The sequence below is a fragment of the Dendrobates tinctorius genome, unplaced genomic scaffold, assembly GCF_039654945.1.
Source record: "Dendrobates tinctorius isolate UK_male_01 unplaced genomic scaffold, ASM3965494v1 ptg000046l, whole genome shotgun sequence".
Taxonomy (NCBI): domain Eukaryota; kingdom Metazoa; phylum Chordata; class Amphibia; order Anura; family Dendrobatidae; genus Dendrobates; species Dendrobates tinctorius.
The window spans coordinates 34032003-34055622 of record NW_027361714.1 but is presented as its reverse complement, the minus strand read 5'-3'; the positions used below and the strand labels follow the sequence as shown (position 1 = coordinate 34055622).

The window sequence follows — 23620 nt, the reverse complement described above, 5'->3', positions numbered from 1 at the left end:
GGAGACAGGTAGGCCCAACTCCTTGGAAAGGGTTTTGTACCCCTTGCCAGCCTTGTGACCCTCCACGATCTTGTCTCTGATGGCCTTGGAATGCTCCTTTGTCTTTCCCATGTTGACCATGTATGAGTGCTGTTCACAAGTTTGGGGAGGGTCTTAAATAGTCAGAAAAGGCTGGAAAAAGAGATAATTAATCCAAACATGTGAAGCTCATTGTTCTTTGTGCCTGAAATACTTCTTAATACTTTAAGGGAACCAAACAGAATTCTGGTGGTTTGAGGGGTTGAATAATAAATGACCCTCTGAATAAACTTTTCACAATTTAAAAAAAAATTAAACAAAGAAATAACATTCTTTTTTGCTGCAGTGCATTTCACACTTCCAGGCTGATCTACAGTCCAAATGTCACAATGCCAAGTTAATTCCGAATGTGTAAACCTGCTAAATCTGCAGGGGGTTGAATACTACTTGTAGGCACTGTACATACATACATACATACAGTGGGGCAAAAAAGTATTTAGTCAGTCAGCAATAGTGCAAGTTCCACCACTTAAAAAGATGAGAGTCGTCTGTAATTTACATCATAGGTAGACCTCAACTATGGGAGACAAACTGAGAAAAAAAAATCCAGAAAATCACATTGTCTGTTTTTTTTTCATTTTATTTGTATATTATGGTGGAAAATAAGTATTTGGTCAGAAACAAGCAATCAAGATTTCTGGCTCTCACAGACCTGTAACTTCTTCTTTAAGAGTCTCCTCTTTCCTCCACTCATTACCTGTAGTAATGGCACCTGTTTAAACTTGTTATCAGTATAAAAAGACACCTGTGCACACCCTCAAACAGTCTGACTCCAAACTCCACTATGGTGAAGACCAAAGAGCTGTCAAAGGACACCAGAAACAAAATTGTAGCCCTGCACCAGGCTGGGAAGACTGAATCTGCAATAGCCAACCAGCTTAGAGTGAAGAAATCAACTGTGGGAGCAATAATTAGAAAATGGAAGACATACAAGACCACTGATAATCTCCCTCGATCTGGTGCTCCACGCAAAATCCCACCCCGTGGGGTCAGAATGATCACAAGAACGGTGAGCAAAAATCCCAGAACCACGCGGGGGGACCTAGTGAATGAACTGCAGAGAGCTGGGACCAATGTAACAAGGCCTACCATAAGTAACACACTACGCCACCATGGACTCAGATCCTGCAGTGCCAGACGTGTCCCACTGCTTAAGCCTGTACATGTCTGGGCCCGTCTGAAGTTTGCTAGAGAGCATTTGGATGATCCAGAGGAGTTTTGGGAGAATGTCCTATGGTCTGATGAAACCAAACTGGAACTGTTTGGTAGAAACACAACTTGTCGTGTTTGGAGGAAAAAGAATACTGAGTTGCATCCATCAAACACCATACCTACTGTAAAGCATGGTGGTGGAAACATCATGCTTTGGGGCTGTTTCTCTGCAAAGGGGCCAGGACGACTGATCCGGGTACATGAAAGAATGAATGGGGCCATGTATCGTGAGATTTTGAGTGCAAACCTCCTTCCATCAGCAAGGGCATTGAAGATGAAACGTGGCTGGGTCTTTCAACATGACAATGATCCAAAGCACACCGCCAGGGCAACGAAGGAGTGGCTTCGTAAGAAGCATTTCAAGGTCCTGGAGTGGCCTAGCCAGTCTCCAGATCTCAACCCTATAGAAAACCTTTGGAGGGAGTTGAAAGTCCGTGTTGCCAAGCGAAAAGCCAAAAACATCACTGCTCTAGAGGAGATCTGCATGGAGGAATGGGCCAACATACCATCAACAGTGTGTGGCAACCTTGTGAAGACTTACAGAAAACGTTTGACCTCTGTCATTGCCAACAAAGGATATATCACAAAGTATTGAGATGAAATTTTGTTTCTGACCAAATACTTATTTTCCACCATAATATGCAAATAAAATGAAAAAAAAACAGACAATGTGATTTTCAGGATTTTTTTTTCTCAGTTTGTCTCCCATAGTTGAGGTCTACCTATGATGTAAATTACAGACGCCTCTCATCTTTTTAAGTGGTGGAACTTGCACTATTGCTGACTGACTAAATACTTTTTTGCCCCACTGTGTGTGTATGTATGTATGTATGTATGTATGTGTATATATATATATATATATATATATATATTTTTTTTTTTTTTTTTAATTCAACATATGACTGGGGTTTTGAGAAACCCATTTACATGGAATTTACTTGTACTGTAAATTGCTGTGAATTCGCGGTGCAGATTCCTCAATATATAAACCTGGCCTAGCTATTACATGCATTTCAGATGTGACTGTCTCTACCAGACATTACCATAGTCATCGCACATGCTTTATATGTGGATTTGGCAGACCATGTTACATATCAAATTGATCTCAAATGTTTGTAGAAACAAAGAATACTGGCATTTTTTGTATTGTTTTGTGTGTATTGCTGCTATAACATCCATGCTATATTTGTTTCATTTGAAGACTGGAAAAGGTGGGATATCAGAAACAAGAATTGAAAAGCGCATTGTTATCAGTGGAGATGCAGACATTGACCATGATGAGGTAAGGGAAGTGTTGAATAAACTAGTAAACTATTCCAAAGGCTATGTTTAGGTAATTACACATACTTATTCAGGGTCCTAGAACGGGTTTATTTGCTGATGATCAATAGATCTCGTTCCAGTGATTTTCTATGGGATAGGCCTTTTTCTCGATTATGATTGGAACCTGTTCTATTTAAACTAACAAATGGTTAGAATTTGGAAAAAAAAAAAGATTTGGCACCAGGAATGCGATTTGTGCTGCAATTTTTTTTTTCTAGGAAATAAAACTGGTTACTGCTTTTCCCCCCACACCATAACAGCAGTCAGTTCTCCTTTCTGAAAAAAGTAGAAGTGTAGCTAATGTGATTGTTACAGATTAGAGTTATTCCCAAAATAATAAGTTATTCCCTGTCCACTGGTTGTAGTACTTTCTACAAATGTTGCATAACTCTCGTGAGTATAAAAAGCTTGGCAATATGTGATCAGAGAATCTGGCATCTTTCTCCACTTTTGAGCCACTTCTTCTCAAGCCTCCTGAACTGGAGGGAAAAAGTCTGTTTTATGACCTACACGAGTCCTTACTTACCAACTTGTCAGTGGAAAATATCCATTATCTAGTATTATATTCCCATTACTTATTTGCTTCCTTTTACATTGCTTCTGTCCCATTTAGGTCATTGGGTGCACTATTTTAGACATCATTTTTTATGATCTGATGTAATACTATTTAGTCTAAAGCAAAAAGAAAATTTCCTAAATTGTGACCCTGATGCTACTTTGTGGTTCTCTTCTTAGGCATTAGCACAAGCAATAAAGGAAGCCAAAGAGCAACACCCTGACATGTCTATAACTCGTGTGGTGGTGCACAAAGAGACTGAGGTTACTGAAGAAGGTGAAGATGAGTAGATGGTGAGGAAAACAATTTCTCCTAAATACTGAGCTACATAAATATCAAAACCCCATAAAGGGCTATTCTGACTCCACTCATATCACATCTTCGGATAACTCCTGGGATGTGTGTCAGTTACAGACATTATGCACTTGTGAATGCTGGTATACTCCAGCATACTTATGACCTTTGTATCCATATGTCCAGGTTGGCTGGTGCTTACCGACTTTGGATGAATGGATTCGTCATCGCGATTTTGCGCGCACAGAGGCAGTGTGCGCGCTATCGCTGCTGGGTGTAAGCTGAGTCTGGCAGCTCACACCCAGCACTCAGTGCAGGAGCGGTACACGCACTACTTCCGTTACTTTAAGCTCCTAAATAATGCGATTGCAGCATTTAGCAGGCATGCATCTGCACTACGACTCACAGTCCCGCGACTTGGCTGCCTCATTATAGTGAATGGTTTCCTCAGGTTTCAATCTGAGCCACGTCACTCGGAGATTTATATGGAAATTGGTGCTCAGTGTAGCGCACAGGATAAATGTGATCCAAACATTATGTAAAATGTTCATAACAAGAGCTTCAGCATGAGCAGTGACAGGAGATGAGGGGAGCGAAGGTGCTGGGATGTGTTGCGTTTCAGGTTGGTGATTGGCAACCTGTCGTTGTACTACAGTTGGTTACTGCTCTGTTTTCACCGCTGGAGGCGTCCTGACTGTAGCATGTATCTACTGCCAATCATGTGTAAGGGTATGTTCACATGATCAGTGAACGCTGCGGGTTGGAATCTGGGTACTTGTCCAGCATCCAGATGTTACAGCATAGTGGATATGGGATTTCAAGAAACCCCATGTCCACAGACGCCCGCGGATCACCTGTGGAGAATGACATGCGGCCCTTCTCTCCAGACCGCTGCATGTCAATTTCTAGCATCTCTGAAAGAGAAATTTTCCCTATAGAATGTATTGGAATCGGTGAATCCCCACAGTTCACTGAACCCATGCAGATCCACCTGCGTTCAATAGACTGCAGCACTATGGATACAGCGAACAATACAGCCTGCAGAGCCATCAATCTAATCTCATCATGTGTGATACAGCCTGCAGTGACGCATATCTACTGAACATCTTGTGTGATTCAGCCTACAGTGCTCCTTATCTAATCCCCAGTATGTGATACACTCCATGTATCCATTCCCCTTGTGTAATACAATCTGCATATCCAATCCCAGTGTGTGTTGTCTTCTGCGTATCCAATCCCAGCGCATGATGCAGTCTGTATATCCAATCCCAGAGTGTTATTCAGCAAGAAGCAGCAACTAACCGAATCGGTGCTGCCATCCGTCCTCAGTGACAGCCTACTTGTCAGTATCACTTTGCAGTCACCAGCAAAATGGCTTCTCACTGTGATCCTAAACTTCATCCTCTTATCCTTTTACAAACACCCAGAAGGGGAGGAGAGCAGTGACATCACACACGTGAGCAGATTCTGCCCACATTTACTGCAGTCGTAATGTGAGCTAGTTGTACTCTAGGTTTTCATGGAATATTTCAGCAGCTGCTCCCCCTAGTGTTTAAATGTGGAAAATAGCAAACCTTTTTAAGTTTATATTTCATATTTTATACCATTACAATTGTAAAATGTTGATGTATTATTTTTTTTTTTTTTTTTTTTAAATAAAAATTAATTCTTCACATTTTTTCACTTGTTGAAAAAAAATTCTACAATTCAATGCTACATAAGTTGAGTATCCTCAGTTATCGGCATAATGATATCAAGCCATACTAGAAATCTATATAATTATTTATCTCTGTGGTTTTTGTTTCTTTCTCTTACTAAAAAATGGAGTAAAGTGACTAGGAAATCCATGTACCCAAAAATGGCGGCAGTGAAAACTAGCGCCTGTGCCAGATAAAATTAGCCCTCACACATCTGTCTATGGACAATAAAGAAAAAAAAAAGAGATTTCATATGTATGGTGACCAAAAAGAATTTTGTTTTAATTTCTTGTGCAGAGTCTGTGGCATGATGGGCCCTGGTGCAAGATTTGGACCGCTGCCCCCCCCCCCCCCCCAACTTGAATTTTATCTTTGTATCCTTCGGGTCCAAAAGAGAAAGTCAAAGAATTTCTAGAGTTTCACCAAATTCGAAATCATCATCCATCATGTGCAATTACAATCTTGCAATGAAAGGTCATTCCAACACGTATTGTCTAGTAGTGAAAAGTCTTTTTTTTTTTTTTTTTTTTTTTGCCAATGTCCTAGAATTTTAGTAATCTACAATGTGTGTACAATGAAGATGGACATGACCATAAAATGCAACAGACATTGGCTTTCATAGATCACCTGTAGATTTCTGTTTTCACCACTAGGTGGCAGCAAATGACAGGAGACTGTATACTACTGTATAGATCGCGTAGTAGATTCATATACACTTTCTTCACACTAGTTTACCTTTTCTCCTTTTCTTTCCAGGTATGGTAATTGTGAAGTAATTAAGAGATTTTAGATTATTTGAATGTTCAGTATTTTTATGATGAATGAATTACCTGGTACCCTTCATACCATGTGTACTGACAAATGTTGTAATGAACAATATGATAATGACTTGCCATATAGTAAGATTTTGTAGAGGCCTTGTTTGTCCAGCTATAAGCATCCATTATTTTAGGGAAGAAGTCAGTGCCATCCTTTGGACATTGTTCGGAACAACTAAGATCCTGCACAGAACCCTCAAACTCCCGGGCCTCTGGTAGAGAGGACCCGAGAATGAGAAAGGACAACAGACTACATATACAACCCCTGGCAAAAATTATGGAATTGCCGGCCTTGGAGGATGTTCATCAGATGTTTAATTTTTTTGAAAAACAGATCACAGACCTGGAACAAAACTAAAGTCATTTCAAATGGCAACTTTCTGGCTTTAAGAAACACTAAAAGAAATCAAGAACAAAAAATGTGGTATTCATTAAATTAATGGTTACTGTTTTAAACCAAGCATAGGGAAAATTATGGAATCACTCAATTCTGAGGGAAAAAATTATGGAATCATGAAAAACACTCCAACACATCACTAGTATTTTGTTGCACCACCTCTGGCTTTTATAACAACTTGAAGTCTCTGAGGCATGGACTTAATGAGTGTCAAACAGTACTCTTCATCAATATGGCTCCCACTTTCTCTGATTGCTGTTGCCAGATCAGCTTTGCAGGTTGGAGCCTTGTCATGGACCATTTTCTTCAACTTCTACCAAAGATTTTCAATTGGATTGAGATCTGGACTATTTGCAGGCCATGACATTGAACTTATGTTTCTTTTTTTCATGGAATGTTTTCACAGTTTTTGCTCTATGGCAGGATGCATTATCATCCCCTGACATCCTTTCAATTGATGGGATAAGAAAAGTGTCCAAAATATATCAACATAAACTTGTGCATTTATTGAAGATGTAATGACGGCCATCTCCCCAGTGCCTTTACCTGACATGCAGTCCCATATCATCAATGACTGTGGAAATTAGCATGTTCTCTTCAGGCAGTCATCTTCATAAATCTCATTGGAACGACACCAAACAAAAGTTCCTGCATCATCACCTTGCCCAGTGCAGATTCGCGATCCATCACTGAATGATTTTCATCCAGTCATCCACAGTCCAAGATTGCTTTTCCTTAGCCCATTGTAGCCTTGTTTTTTTCTGTTTAGATGTTAATGATCGCTTTCGTTTAGCTTTTCTGTATGTAATTCCCATTTTCTTTAGACGGTTTCTTACAGTTCGGTCACAGACGTTGACTCCAGTTTCCTCCCATTCGTTCCTCATTTGTTTTGTAGTGCAACTTCTGTTTTGGAGACATATTGCTTTAAGTTTCCGGTCTTGACGCTTTGTATTCCTTGGTCTTCCAGTAAGTTTGCATTTAACAACCTTCCCATGTTTGTATTTGGTCCAGATTTTAGACACAGCTGACTGTTAACAACCAACATCTTTTGAAACATTGCGTGAATATTTACACTCTTTTAAGAGTTTGATAATCCTCTCCTTTGTTTCAGTTGACATCTCTTGTGTTGGAGCCATGACTCATGTCAGTCCACTTGGTGCAACAGCTCTCCAAGGTGTGATCACTCCTTTTTAGATGCAGACTAACGAGCAGATCTAATTTGATGCAGGTGTTAGTTTTGGGAATGAAAATTTACAGGGTGATTCCATATTTTTTTTTCCCTCAGATTTGAGTGATTCCATAATTTTTCCCCTATGCTTGGTTTAAAAAAGTTACCATTCATGACTACCACATTTTTTGTTCTTGATTTCTTTTATTGTTTCTTAAAGCCAGAAAGTTTGCCATTTGAATTGACTTTAGTTTTGTGCCATGTCTGTGATCTCCTTTTTTTTCTACAAAATTAAACAACTGAATGAACATCCTCCAAGACCAGTGATTCCATAATTTTTGCCAGGGGTTGTATACAGCTCTGGCAAAATCTAAGAGACCACCACATCAAAACCCTGTCATGGACAGCCCATTCTCCAGAACTGAACCCCATTGAAAACCTCTGTAATGTAATCAAGAGGATGATGGATAGTCACAAGTCATCAAACAAAGAAGAACTGCTTACATTCTTGCTCCAGAAGCAGTGTGAAAGACTGGTGGAAAGCATGCCAAGACGCATGAAAGCTGTACTTTAAAAATCATGGTTATTCCACAAAATATTGATTTCTGAACTCTCTCTGAGTTAAAACATTAGTGTTGTTGTTTCTTATTGATTCTGAACTTGTTTTCTTAGCATTATTTGAGGTCTGCAAGCACTGTTTTTTTTTTTGCTTTTTTTTATTTCGACCATTTCTCCTTTTCAGAAAAAAAAAAAAAAATTATGGCTTGGAAATTCGGAGACATGTTGTCAGAAGTTTGTAGACTAAAAGAAAAATGTACATTTTACTCAAAAAAAACATCCTACAAGATATCACTGAATGAAATATACCTGTTGCAAACCTTTATTCATTACATAGTGGATAATGTGTTAAGAACAATAAAACATAAAAATGTAACTCAAAATTAATATCCCATGGAGGTCTGGATTTGGAATGATCCTCAATCAAAGTGGAGAATCAAAGTGGATAATCAAATTACAGGCTTTTCCAACTTCAGTGGAAATGCCTCAAGACAAGGATATGATGTTCGGTTGTGTGTGTCCTCCCACGTGCCTGTATGGCCTCCCTACAATGGATGGACATGGTTCTACTGAGGCGGCGGGTCTCTTTTCAGACACTGATTAAAGTATCAGTCATCTCCTGGACAGTCTGTGGTGCAACGTGGTGTGTGCTTGATTGGATTCAGGTCTGGGTAATGGGCAGGCCAGTCCATAGCATCAATGTCTTCATCATGCAGTAACTTCTGATACACTTCTGCCACATTAGTACTAGTATAGTCATGCATCAAAAGGAACCCAAGGCCCAGCGCACCTGCATGTATGGTCTCACACTGGATGCAAGGATCTCATCCCGATACCGAATTGCAATCAGAGTGCCAATGACTCACAAATGGGAGGGCGGTGTGGCCATACAAAGAAATGCCTCCTGACATAAGAAGGATGTTGCAGACAGTGGAACGTTCTCCACAGAATCTCCAGACTCTGTCACGTGCTCAGTGTGAGGTAGCCATCCTGCTGCTGGGTAGTTTCCCTCCTACTGCCCCCTCCATGTCTCTTGGTATCTGCTCCATGCTCTGAACACTGTACTGACAGGCATGAATACCATTCTTGCCATAGCTTGTATTGAGGTGCCATCCTGGATGAGCTGCACTGCCTGAGCAACTTAGGGTTGTCTTGATAATTTCCTATCATTTCTTCCTATTGTCTGTTCCATTTGCACAACAGCAGGAGAAATTGATTCACAGTTGGTGTTGCTTCATAACTGGACAGGATGGTTTTACAGAAGTGTGATTGCCTTTGAGTTACATTGTATTGTTTGTGTTCCCTTTATTTTTTTGAGCAGTTTATATGTATAAATATATATATTATATTTTATGTGCACATATAACAAAAAGCTTTATACTTTTGGGCTATATATGTGCCTGCTTGTCATAAATGAAAATTTAGGTTCCAAATTGTAATTTCGGATCTCTAAATTAAAGGAAAAGACATTATTAAACATAAAATAAAAACTTATAGCCCTGATTCTAGATTGACTGGCTGAACGTTGTTCCCCCCTCCTATGTTTTACCATTTGGTTTTCCATTTGAGTGCTTGGTAAGGCTGAGTTCACACGTGGCGGTTTATTTGTGTTTTCGCGCCGTTTTTAACCGTGCGATTTTGCCACGAAAAATAAGCATCCCATGCATTCTTATGGGATTCCGCAATGCTGTGCTAATGCTGCGGTTTTCACCGCGGCGGAATCGCTTCGCGGTAAAAAACGCAGCATGCACATTAATTTAGCAGAATCGTGGTGATCCCGCACCCATAGGAATGCATTGTTCTGCTTACTTTCCGCATGTGGCTGTGCCCACCATGCGAAAAGTAAGCAGAACATTTGCGGATGGTACCCACGTTCCGGAGGAGAGGAGACTGTCCTCCGGGCTTTGGGTACCATATACCTGTAAAAAATAGAATTTAAAATAAAAAATATTGTTATTCTTACCTTTCGGCGTCCCGCGCAGCCTTCCCGCCTCTCTCCACGCTCCCGGTCCCAGTAATCCTTTGCGAGCGATGACGTCTGTTCTCGCGGGATCGCGAAGTCTCGCAGTCATTCGCGCAACGTCATCGCGAATGACCGCGAGACGTCGCGATCTCACGAGAACGGACGTCATCGCGGTAATTCGCGCAAAGGATTACTGGGACCGGGAGCGTGGAGAGAGGCGGGAAGGCTGCGCGGGACGCCGGAAGGTGAGAATAACAATATATTTTTTTATTATTTTTTTACATCCTATCTTTTACTATTGATGCCACATAGGCAACCTCAGTAGTAAAAAGTTGGTCACACTCGTCAAACACTATGTTTGACGAGTGTGACCAACCTGTCAATCAGTTCTCCAAGCGATGCTGCAGATCGCTTGGAAAACGCTAGCATGCTGCAAGCTAATTACGCTTGCAAAATCATAGTTTTTCCGCGGGAAAATCGCGCAAATTTAAAATGCGATTTTCCCGCGGAATGGAATTCGGAATTCTCGCGGTAATTTCCATGAGAGTTCCGCTACGTGTGAACGTAGCATAAATGTTCCTAGTATGTTATTGTTAGGTTATAGCTATCTGTGTCTTTCTAATAAATAGCTGTCAGTTTTCCAAAACCCTTAGCTCAAACGCCTTGTCTGTTTATGGCTCTATATTTACTGCCAGCGTAGCTGAACATCCCTGTAAGGGGATTTTTAGATTCTGGATGTAAACCATTATTTTACTGTGCTCACGCAATTTGTCTGACAGGGGAGACATACTAACAATTACAGCTGCATGTCCTTTACCCAAATTGCTGTCTAAGCCTTCATTTGGCAAAGTATTTGTTATGATACTTCCCTGACAGTTTGTTGTCAAAATGATGGACTTTTCATTTTAATCCCTCACCCCACCACAAATGTACGTGCTTGTAAAGTTGTTGTTTGTTTTTAGCAGACAAGTCAGACATCGCGCAGTGCTCTGCGTTCTAGCCCAAACTTCCTGTGATTACTATTTATCTGTCATTGCAGGATAAAAGCTCTCTGGTTGGAACATGATTTATTTTTTATTCCACATCTGTACATGGCTAACATAGAGGCTAGATTTTCTGCTTATTCCATGTATGTTTTTAGCCATTGTACTTGTGCACTGATATAGGTGGGTGAGCAGAGTCACCCTAAAAGATCATAGACCTCAACAGAGAAAATGAGTTTGAGTACACACAATTCTATATAAAAAATAAAATATTAAAATCTATTTTAATTGTATAATTTATGAAATGTCAATAAATGTTCATATTGTAAATCGGCCAATAAGATATAGAACCTAATGATAAGTGGATCAAAAATCCTCTCTCAAAGGGGATTCTGTCGAGATGTTATCACTACCTCACATAAGTTCAACAAGTTCAACCCAATAGCCCAACATGTTGATCCAAAGGTAGTTGCCATATTAGCAGAAAAATTCCTTCCTGACTCAATGTACTGGTATAGTTCACAAAATCTAGTACTCATAGCCTGTAATTCTATATTTTTCAAGAAAGGCATCCAGGTCCTCCTTGACCTCTTGTATAGTATCATATGGCAGAGAGTTCCATAGTCTCACTGCTCTTACAGTAAAGAATCTGCATCGGTGATTATGATTAACCTTCTTTCCTCTAGATGTAGAGGTTGCCCCCTTGTCCCCTTCACAGGCCTGGATCATTGCAAAGATCTCTATACTGTATTTGTACATTGTAATAAGATCACCCCTAAGTCTTCATTTTTCCAAACTGAAGAACCAGAAGTGTAATAACCTGTCTTAGTATTGCAGCTCACCTATTCCCTTAACCTCGGTCGCTCTTCTCTGCACCAGATTAAGTTCAGCTACGTCCTACTTATACACCGGAGACCAGAATTGTACACAGTATTCTAAGTGTGGCCGCGCTAGTGACTTGTATAGAGGCAAAATGATGCTCTTGTGCAGAATGTTCCTGGAGATGGCTAATAATGGCTTCTCCTGGTCTGTGGGACGGCATGACTCTATTACTGCACTGTTCCTCCACTTTGATGACACAAAGTCACTAGGTAGCACATTAGGGCAATAATTTGCATCCTGTAAAGCCTTGCTACAGTACGTATGCACAAATGAATGAACTTGATGTTATATAGCTATTTATCGAGATTGATCGTAAATCAAAAAACTATGACAGGAGAAGTGGAAATATGTATAAAATGATATGAAATCCCAGGTCATTTGTTCTATCTGGTTTTCTTCTCTCTGCTTATGGAGAACGTCCTAATCCGATTATCTTTGTATCTCGTTTTTGTCCTGTATGTTCAGTCCCTGGACTGTAAAGGGTATTTTTTTATTTACGCTGGCTGCTCTAAGGCTGTGTTGACACACAGCGTTTTTTTTCGCGTTTTTCTAGCGGATTTACCAAAACATCCGCTCAAAAAACGCTTAAAAGAAGCTGCCCATTCATTTTAATGCATTTTGCACTTTGTGCATATTGATGTGTGTTTTACCGCGAAAAAAACGCTTTGCGGTAAAAAATGCAGCATGCTCATTAATTTCACATAAATTCCACTTTTCTGGCTATTTTCTGTGTGTCTGGGGACATGCGGGAAAAAAACGCGCGTTTTCTGGGAAGGAGTCCTGTTTTTATACAGAAATTTTCTGCATAAGTGTGCACATATCCTAATTGTAACCTGTGGGGGTTGAGTAAAAATCCTTTGCCAAGATCTTGGAATGAATGAGGTATTTTATGGAATGTTTTGTCCTGAATAGATATACACTGCTCAAAAAAATAAAGGGAACACTAAGATACCACATCGTAGATAATATTGAATGAAATATTGCAGCTGCAAATCTTTATTCATTACATAGTGGCATGCGTTGAGAACAAGAAAACATAAAAATGATCAGTGTAAATCAAAATTAATATCCCATGAAGGTCTGGATTTGGAAGGATACTCAAAATCAAAGTGGAAAATCAAATTACAGACTGATCGAACTTCAGTGGAAATGCCTCAAGACAAGGAAATGATGCTCAGTAGTGTGCATGGCCTCCACGCGCCTGTTTAACCTCGCTACAACACCTGGGCATGCTCCTAATGAGTCGGCGGATGTTGTCATGAAGGATCTCCTCCCAGACCTGGACTAAAGCATCCACCAACTCCTGGACAGTCTGTGGTGCAACGTGACGTTGGTGAATGGAGCGCGACATGGTGTCCCAGATGTGTTCAATCAGATTCAGGTCTGGGGAACGGGCGGGCCAGTCCATAGCTTCAATGCCTTCATCTTGCAGGAACTGCTGCCACATGAGGTCTGGCATTGTCCTGCATTAGGAGGAACCCAGGGCCAACCGCACCAGCATATGGTCTCACACGGGGTCTTAGGATCTCATCTCGGTACCTAATGGCAGTCAGGCTACCTCTGGCGAGCACATGGAGGGCTGTGGGGCCCTCCAAAGAAATGCCACCCCACACCATTACTGACCCACTGCCAAGCCGGTCATGCTGAAGGATGTTGTAGGCAGCATCTCCAGGCTCTGTCACGTCTGTCATATGTGCTCAGTGTGAACCTGCTTTCATCTGTGAAGAGCACAGGGTGCCAGTGGCGAATTTGCCAATCCTGGTGTTTTGTGGCAAATGCCAAGCATCCTGGGCTGTGAGCACAACCCCCATCTGTGGACATCAGGCACTCAGACCATCCTCATGGAGTTGGTTTCTAACAGTTTGTGCAGACACATGCACATTTGTGGCCTGCTGGAGGTCATTTTGCAGGGCTCTGGCAGTGCTCCTCCTGTTCCTCCTTGCACAAAGGCTGAGGTAGCGGTCCTGCTGCTGAGTTGTTGCCCTCCTACGGCCCCCTCCACATCTCCTGGTGTACTGGCCTGTCTCCTGGTAGCGCCTCCTCTGAACAGTACACTGACAGACACAGCAAACCTTGCCACAACTCGCATTGATGTGCCATCCTGGATGAGCTGCACCACCTGAGCCACTTGTGTGGGTTGTAGAATCCGTCTCATGCTACCACGAGTGTGAAAGCACAACCAACATTCAAAAGTGACCAAAACATCAGCAAGAAAGCATTGGTACTGAGATGTGGTCTGTGGTCCCCACCTGCAGAACCACTCCTTTATTGAGGGTGTCTTGATAATTGCCAATAATTTCCATCTGTTGTCTATTCCATTTGCACAACATGTGAAATTGATTGTCAATAAGTGTTGCTTCCTAAGTGGACAGTTTGATTTACTTGGCGTTATTTTCGGTTGTTTAAGTGTTCCCTTTATTTTTTTGAGCAGTGTATTATACTTTCTCACATTGTGGGATTTCTGATCTATGTTGTTCATCCCTGAGTGGTCCTCTGTCTTATTACATTTATGCATATCTAGTGGTTCTGCTACATGGGAAAAGTGCTGCATATTCTTTAGGCTTTAGATCAGCCTTCCACTGCTATAAACAAGTTATTCTCTTCTGTCCTGTGCGATACCTTACATTTCTTCTGTATCTTTCCAGAGTGAGTCCAAGAAGGTTACAGTATGAAGGAATTTCAGCCACACAACTATGTCCTGCTGCTAACGTTACAAGAGATATGACCAGGCTCAGCAAGCATGACGGGACACTTGAAGGTTATGATGCCAACGTACAACCTCAGCTTACCACCTGACTTGCTCTTTTCACTCCTTTCTGCTTGTGTAATTTTTATAACCACTTCCTAACATTCATAGCTTTATAGTAAGAGTTTTGGTTGCACAACTACTTTCTATTTTTGTAAGTCTTGGTTGTGTGTTTGTGAACAATAACCTTTTAAAGAAGAAACAAAACAGACCTCTAATCCGAGGATGCCGAAATCTTTGTAACTAATGTAGTTTTCCCACTTTTTTTTTTTTTGTATTTTCTTTTTTTATCTTAACTCTTGTCTTAACGGAAACCTCTTTGTGAGGTCATTTGCTTATTTACAGAATGTTCAGGTGAATTAAATGTTTAGAGAACAACCTTTTTTCTTTTTTTTTTTTTTTTTTTTGTACACGTTTCTTAAAGTTTCCAATTCACATTCATTGGTGTTTTTTTTTTTTTTTTTTTTTCTACCAGTACTTGTGTTTTAAAGGTTTCAATATGACTAAAAAGAGGGAGATATCAAACAGTCGCATGACTGCTTTTTTTAAACCTCGTTTTCAGAACTTCTCAGTGAACATTTTATACGTATCTGAGGTTTTTATTGCTACATGGTGGGGAGTAGACCAGCAAAGGGGACAGCAGCCAGCTAGATACCGTTCATTTATTTCTGTCCAGCTAGCAATGAGCACTGCCTCTCCCTTTTGGAGAAAGACAACTTAGACACAAACATTCCAGGACAGGTGACCCATGTGTACCATCTGTCCCATAGGAGGGGAAACATGGCAGCTTCAAGCTATATTGTGCTGTTTGTTAATGTGTCCATATTAGACCCTTGTTATTGAATTCACACGTTAAACACTTGGCTTTCGTCTGTGTACATGGTAGAGCTGTCAGAAGCATAGTCACACTGATGTATGTTTTCAATGCTTTGTAATGATTTCTACAGGTTGTGGCATGCAGGAAGATACCGTGCTTTCTGTATTTGCCACAGTCTACACCCACCTTGGTTACCACTAGCAAAATGTGTATTGTTTTTCTCTGTCTTGATTTACAGTTGACCGTGTATAGTTAAAATGCCAAATTAGATTTATAGCAGCTTCAAGTTGTATTAAGAATATTTTGCTTTCTGTAATACTGTTAAAATAAAGTTTGTTTATTCTATTGAAGACTTGTACATATTTCTCTTCTTAACAAAATTTTCCAAAGCTAATAAAAAAAAAAATGCACTGTAACTCCAAGCATGTAGGGGTGGATGTACACACGGCAGAGGGTGATGCAGAGATTTCTGCTGCTTTACTGTTTGATCGAAGGTTGCAGAAATCCTGTGTTTGCTGCCCTGTCAACTCCATTTCGATATATGCAAGGAATTGAGTAAGGGTACCGTTACACATAGCGATGCACCAGCGATCCCGACAACGATACGGATCGCTGGTGCATCGCTAAGTGGTCGCTTATGAGCTGCCACACAGGCAGATCTCACCAGCGACATCGCTGGGGTCGCTACTTACCTGTTAGACGCGGCGATGATGACGTCCTCCCGCCCGCGTCCATGCCTCGCTCGTCGGCGCCATAGGAAGCCCAGCAGGAAGTGGCCGACGAGAAATGGTCCAGGACCTTCTCGCGCGACCAACGGTGAGCAGCAGGGGAGCCGGTCGGAGGTAAGTATCACATGTAGCGATATCGCTAGCAATATTGCTGCAGTGTCACAAAATCGGTGACTTTACAGCGATATTGCTAGCGATGTCGCTATGTGTAACTGAGGCTAAACAGGAGCGGCTTCATGTGAACCCACCCTCAGAAGAAAGTCCCTTTTGATTACCATGCTTGTATTGTCAACCAAATCTTGTTGTTTATCAGCCAAATCTCTTACATCAAAACTCCCATTTGTGACTCCTGCCAAAGGGGAAATCCATATAAAGCGGGGATCAGGCAGCCATATTTCACAGTCTGAGTAGGTCCCCAATGCCATGACTGACCTTACCTGAACTCACAGCCTGGTATAGGCTGTAAAATGGGTCAGGACCGTGAAATATGGCTGTCTGAACTGGACCTAAAGACACGATACTCAAATAACTGAACATCTCATATCAGGTAAATGACCTACAAAGAAAGATTCCTGGAAAGTTGGCGTACCTTTACCCAAGTAATGCTACTCTAGGCCTAACTAGAGTAACAAACACAGAGGTCCTGTGTTTGGTCAGGTGGAAACCATGCACCTAAAGATATACCATTAATAGGAAAGATATTCAGAAGTAGGGTACATCATATGCACCCATGTAACTTTATGCTGATAACAACCAACTAATTATTAAATAGGATTTAGATCAGAGTTTGGTAATTATTTTTGTTTATTACCAGATGCCGACATTTGTTTGTTTCTGCCAGCATACATATTTAGTAATACTCATTCTCACTTTCTGAAAAGTGAATTCTAAAGTGACAGCAAATATGAAACCAGAGGGTACAATTGTTACAAAATGAAACACTATACTCTTATTTGCCATGCTGATCCAGCACTGATACTCCAGTGCTTCCAATCTGCAAGTGGTCAGCATTTGTGCAATGATCACAGTGCTAGGACTGATGGGAGCCATGATGCCTGCAGTTCGGTGCCGCTGTGCATATGTAACGGGACCACATGTACATCCTACATACTGAATGTTGCAAGGTGTACATGTGATTAAATGCACTACGTATTTTGCACTGCAATTGATACAAGTTTATTGCAAGTAACAGTTGATAAAAAATGTTTTATTTGCATACATGTGATTAAATGCAAAATGCTTAGTGATTTTCATGACATGTACATCCTGCAGTACTTAGTATGAGGGCTCATACCCATATGTGAGGAAAAAACCTGGAAAAACAGGCAAGTGTCATGCGAGTACAATGTGAATTTTACACCTAGCATCTGATTTACATCCGAGTGCATTGCGATTGCTATGCCATTTTAACATGAGCTTTTACATACAGCAGTTCTGTCATTTACACATTATTTTAAAAAGAAATATTCCTCAAAACACACGTGTGTGTAATATATATATGTATGTACAGTACAGACCAAAAGTTTGGACACACCTTCTCATTCAAAGAGTTTGATGCCCTCAGAGTGAATCTACAATTTTCATAGTCATGAAAATAAAGAAAATTCCTTGAATGAGGTGTGTCCAAACTTTTGGTCTGTACTGTATGTGTGTGTGTGTAATATATATATATATATATATATATATATATATATATATATATATATATATATATATATACATACAGTGGGGAAAAAAAGTATTTAGTCAGTCAGCAATAGTGCAAGTTCCACCACTTAAAAAGATGAGAGGCGTCTGTAATTTACATCATAGGTAGACCTCAACTATGGGAGACAAACTGAGAAAAAAAAATCCAGAAAATCACATTGTCTGTTTTTTTTTTTTCATTTTATTTGCATATTATGGTGGAAAATAAGTATTTGGTCAGAAACAAGCAATCAAGATTTCTGGCTCTCACAGACCTGTAACTTCTTCTTTAAGAGTCTCCTCTTTCCTCCACTCATTACCTGTAGTAATGGCACCTGTTTAAACTTGTTATCAGTATAAAAAGACACCTGTGCACACCCTCAAACAGTCTGACTCCAAACTCCACCTGTCTGAAGACCAAAGAGCTGTCAAAGGACACCAGAAACAAAATTGTAGCCCTGCACCAGGCTGGGAAGACTGAATCTGCAATAGCCAACCAGCTTGGAGTGAAGAAATCAACTGTGGGAGCAATAATTAGAAAATGGAAGACATACAAGACCACTGATAATCTCCCTCGATCTGGTGCTCCACGCAAAATCCCACCCCGTGGGGTCAGAATGATCACAAGAACGGTGAGCAAAAATCCCAGAACCACGCGGGGGGACCTAGTGAATGAACTGCAGAGAGCTGGGACCAATGTAACAAGGCCTACCATAAGTAACACACTACGCCACCATGGACTCAGATCCTGCAGTGCCAGACGTGTCCCACTGCTTAAGCCTGTACATGTCCGGGCCCGTCTGAAGTTTGCTAGAGAGCATTTGGATGATGCAGAGGAGTTTTGGGAGAATGTCCTATGGTCTGATGAAACCAAACTGGAACTGTTTGGTAGAAACACAACTTGTCGTGTTTGGAGGAAAAAGAATACTGAGTTGCATCCATCAAACACCATACCTACTGTAAAGCATGGTGGTGGAAACATCATGCTTTGGGGCTGTTTCTCTGCAAAGGGGCCAGGACGACTGATCCGGGTACATGAAAGAATGAATGGGGCCATGTATCGTGAGATTTTGAGTGCAAACCTCCTCCCATCAGCAAGGGCATTGAAGATGAAACGTGGCTGGGTCTTTCAACATGACAATGATCCAAAGCACACCGCCAGGGCAACGAAGGAGTGGCTTCGTAAGAAGCATTTCAAGGTCCTGGAGTGGCCTAGCCAGTCTCCAGATCTCAACCCTATAGAAAACCTTTGGAGGGAGTTGAAAGTCCGTGTTGCCAAGCGAAAAGCCAAAAACATCACTGCTCTAGAGGAGATCTGCATGGAGGAATGGGCCAACATACCAACAACAGTGTGTGGCAACCTTGTGAAGACTTACAGAAAACGTTTGACCTCTGTCATTGCCAACAAAGAATATATCACAAAGTATTGAGATGAAATTTTGTTTCTGACCAAATACTTATTTTCCACCATAATATGCAAATAAAATGAAAAAAAACCAGACAATGTGATTTTCTGGATTTTTTTTTCTCAGTTTGTCTCCCATAGTTGAGGTCTACCTATGATGTAAATTACAGACGCCTCTCATCTTTTTAAGTGGTGGAACTTGCACTATTGCTGACTGACTAAATACTTTTTTTTCCCCACTGTGTGTGTATGTGTGTGTATATATATATATATATATATATATATATATATATATATATATATATATAATATTATACAGTGCTGTGCAAATTAATTGGGACAAAGCATTTTTTAAGTAAAATCGTAAGTTGGTTACCAGTCGGTGATTCAAACCAGTTTTAACTGCTTTGAACAAGTGAGTGTACAACCTTGAGTAACAAAATGTGGTTTGGCTGGATTTAGTCAGAAAATAACAGCTAGCTGCCCCCTCAGCTTCAGTTGAGAGCTTGTTTCTGTGAGGAGTGGTTTAGGCTAGTATCACACTAGCGTTTTTTTGCGCTGCATTTGGAGCGCACATGAAACGCATGCCAAAAGCGCATGCAAATGCTTGTAAATGCTGTTTTTTTTGTAGCATTATTGTGTGCATAACGACCAAACATCGCAGCGTTTTTATGCGTTTGTAAGCGTTTTTCATGCGTTTGCATTTTTTATGCGCAATAAGCTGGAGAAAAGATCCTTGAAATATTCTTGCAACACACTCCACCAATGGGACAGCAGTGGGCGTGTCTTATGGAAATTCTTTATATAGCCCCTGTTTACAGCTGAATTCTTCACATTTGCTTGCATTTGACTTGAGAAACATGGATCTGCGCTGGAAGAGCTTTGACTTTTGACTTGGATCTGGACATGAGGATGGCTCAGGCTTATGCCGTTGCTTGCCATGAACAGAGGGAGAGAGAGGCAGCGAAGACGGCAGCAGCGGATACATCCCATTATTGAACACCGGGAGAGCCGTGGAGCGTACCACACCCTCTACAGCGAGCTCCAGGCAAACCCGGAGAAATTTACGGATTATACCCGAATGACCAAAGAAACCTTTCACTATTTGGTCGGGTAAAAGAAGTCATCCGGAGACAGGACACGCAGCTACGGAGTGCGATTACTCCTGAGGAACGGCTCCTGGTCACATTAAGGTACGTAGTTTTGCTAAACCAATGCCTGCTGATTTTTCTTGGTTGTGACATGTACTCTTCCAAATCTGGCAGAATTACAGTTCTGCCATGTCGTTAACTAATTGCTGCCGTAATTTTTTGATGCCATGTATTGAACCAAAGGCTGCAGATTTTTTTTTTTTTTTTTAATGTCACAGATTTTTTTTTTTTTTTAATGTCACAGATTTTGTTTGTGTCACAGATTCCTGGCTACTGGAGAGACCCTCTCGTCACTGCACTTCCAGTACCGGATTGGAATCTCCACGTTGTCTGGAATTGTAGCGGACACCTGCCGAGCTCTCTGGAACGTTCTTTGTCCCGAATTCATGCCCATGCCAACCGCAGAAAACTGGTTGGAAATCGCCGAAAGATTCTGGACTGTCTGCAATTTCCCTAACTGTTTGGGAGCGGTGAATGGGAAACACATCCGGATTATCAAGCCCAAAAGAACAGGCTCTGAGTTCTTAGACTACTAAAAGTACTTTTCTACTGTACTGATGGCCATTGCAGATGCAGAGTGTATGTTTATTGCAGTGGACATTGGGGCATTTGGCCGTGGGAATGACTCCCAGGCTTTTAAGACCTCTGACATGGGCAGGAGGTTGTATGGCAACAACTTCAATTTCCCCATGCCACAGCCTCTTCCCAACACCGAAGGTCCGCCACAGCCATTTGTAATGGTTGGTGATGAAGCGTTCCAGATGTGCCAAAACCTGCTCAAACCCTACTCCAGCCGGGACTTGGACCTCCACAAAAGAATTTATAATTACAGGCTCACCAGGGCCAGGAGAACAGTAGAGTGTGCATTTGGTATACTTGTATCTAGATGGCGCATTCTTGGCACAGCTATTAATCTGAAACTGGAAACAGTGGATGAGGTGGTCAAGGCCTGTGTTGTTCTACATAATTTTGTAATTGCTCGAGAGCCCCCGAACTTAGATCTTGATGATATTGCTCCTAATCCATTGCCTGAATTTACACAGCACCCTCTCAGGTCATCCGTCGAAGATGGCCAAATGAGGGACCAATTTGCGGCTTACTTCAACTCAGATGTAGGACGAGTGGAATGGCAAGAGCAAATGGTGTAAAAAAATTTTATTGCATGTTGTTGGTATGTTAATAAAAAAAAACTGTTTTGATACCTGTACTGAGTGCATTCTCTGTTTTTACACTCCCAATACCATTAGCAAGTAGCCAGGTGTATCAGTGAATTTATGATGCTGTGTTTTGTGCATCATGAATTCACTAATACTCCTGAGTAGGTGACACACACACAAGTTGTATTACCTTTATAATCTCTACAGTGTGTTCAATTAACAGTGATGGTGGAGATAATACAACTGTCAGGTAAAATACCCAGACCTTGTGTCATGCTGAATACTTATCACAAATGGCCATTACAATGCAGATTAAACTGCAGCATCACTACACTCTTCTGCAAAATATATGGAGAGTTATAGCAACGCTGCAGGTTCAAAATCAATTCACCTGCCCAGGTGTGCTAGTGATGCATGGTCAGGGTATTTGGGAAGTATATATAACATTTATTTTCACCATCAGTAATGTGTTTCTTCCACAAACACGTAATAGAGTATGTGGTTATTTACAAGGTATATCTATAGTTCCTTGCCTTTTCTCTAATAGTTAAATGTGAACGGAAAAAAAAAAAGGCAAGGTAACAATAGATATGCCTTGCACTCAACACCATCCTCTATGCCAGGGTTTCCAAAATGTAGTCCTAAATGTCAACCAACAGATCATGTTTCCCTTTTCTTTTTTTTTTTTTTTTTTGTAACTCAAATGGAATTACTAAAAACATGATTTGTTTGTTGGCTTTTAACACTGTAGTTGGGGATCCCTTCCATAATTTAGTGTGTACACTACAGATATCTTCATTACTGATGTTTCTTGTCAGTCAAGGAGATGTGTTGTCAACGAAACCAATCTACATGACTTGTCTTTTTCACAGCAGTCTCTACATTCTTTTAATATTGCACAGACTGTATCCAGCAGGGCTCCCCAACTCCACTCCTCACGGTCCACCAATAGATTATGTTGTAATGAAATGCATATCTCCATTGATAACGGTTTCATAAGAGCCCAAAAAAAAGAGGATTCCATACAACCTGATCTGTTGGTGGACCTTGAGGACTGGAGTTGGGGAACCCTGCTGGATCGAGTCTGTGCAATATTAAAAGAATGTAGAGACTGCTGTGAAAAAGACAAGTCATGTAGATTGGTTTTGTTTTTTGGACAACACATATCTATGAGTTGTCTTTTCCACAGCAGTCTCTACATTCTAGTAATATTGCACAGACTCAAAGACTGGATCCAGCAGGGTTCCCCAACTCCACTCCTCAAGGTCCACCAACAGATCATTTTGTAATGAAATCCATAGCTCCGTTGCTAACTGCTTCACAAGAGCACAAAAAAAGAGGATTCCATACAACATGATCTGATGGTGTATCTTGAGGACTAGAGTTGTGGAACTCTGCTGGATCCAGTCTGTGCAATATTACAAGAATGTAGAGACTGTTGTTGAAAAGACAAGTCATGTAGATTTGTTTAGTTGACAACACATATCTCCAAGACTGACACAAGAAACATGTCTCAGTAATGGAGATATCTGGTGGCAAAAACGCTAAGTGTACGGCGCAGTGTGTGTACGGCACAGTGTGTGAAGTTGGTGATTGACACAGTAACCAATCCAAATAATTTGAAAGCACAATTGCACGTTTATTTTGTAACAAAAAATAAAAAAAAGTTTTTTATTAGGAATGACGTTTGGGGGAAGATTGGGATACTTTGGGTGTGTGGAGAGACGAGGAACGACTGGAGGTTGAGGAAGGGGTTCTAGGAGAAGGGGCGACGAAAGTACTGGGGGAAGGGAGCTCTGGAATGGACATGAAGGCGGTTGAGACACATTAGGAGGAGAGGGTGGATGGACGAACAAAGTTGTTTTTTTTTTTTTTTTCTTCCCTTTGGCGCAGGAATATCCTGCCCGGACCGACTCGCAGCGTGTGACCGCCTTACTTTGGTCGACCGCCTGGTGATGGTGGACTGTGTCGTTGCCCCGTAAAATAGGGAATGCGGATCAC

The 23620-nt window shown here is 41.1% G+C and overlaps 1 protein-coding gene across 13 annotated transcripts in view; it reads left to right on the top strand.

The window, feature by feature from the left end:
- Window positions 1–15842, top strand: part of EPB41L2 (erythrocyte membrane protein band 4.1 like 2) — a 178060-nt gene extending 162218 nt beyond the window's left edge. For all 13 annotated transcript variants that reach the window (XM_073575800.1, XM_073575799.1, XM_073575801.1 and 10 more), the window contains 3 exons: window positions 2492–2572; window positions 3349–3462; window positions 14575–15842. In XM_073575800.1, coding sequence (XP_073431901.1) covers window positions 2492–2572; window positions 3349–3459 — 192 coding nt within the window. In that variant the 3' untranslated portion in view covers window positions 3460–3462; window positions 14575–15842. The remainder of the gene's footprint in view (window positions 1–2491; window positions 2573–3348; window positions 3463–14574) is intronic.
- Window positions 15843–23620: the final 7778 nt, after the last annotated feature.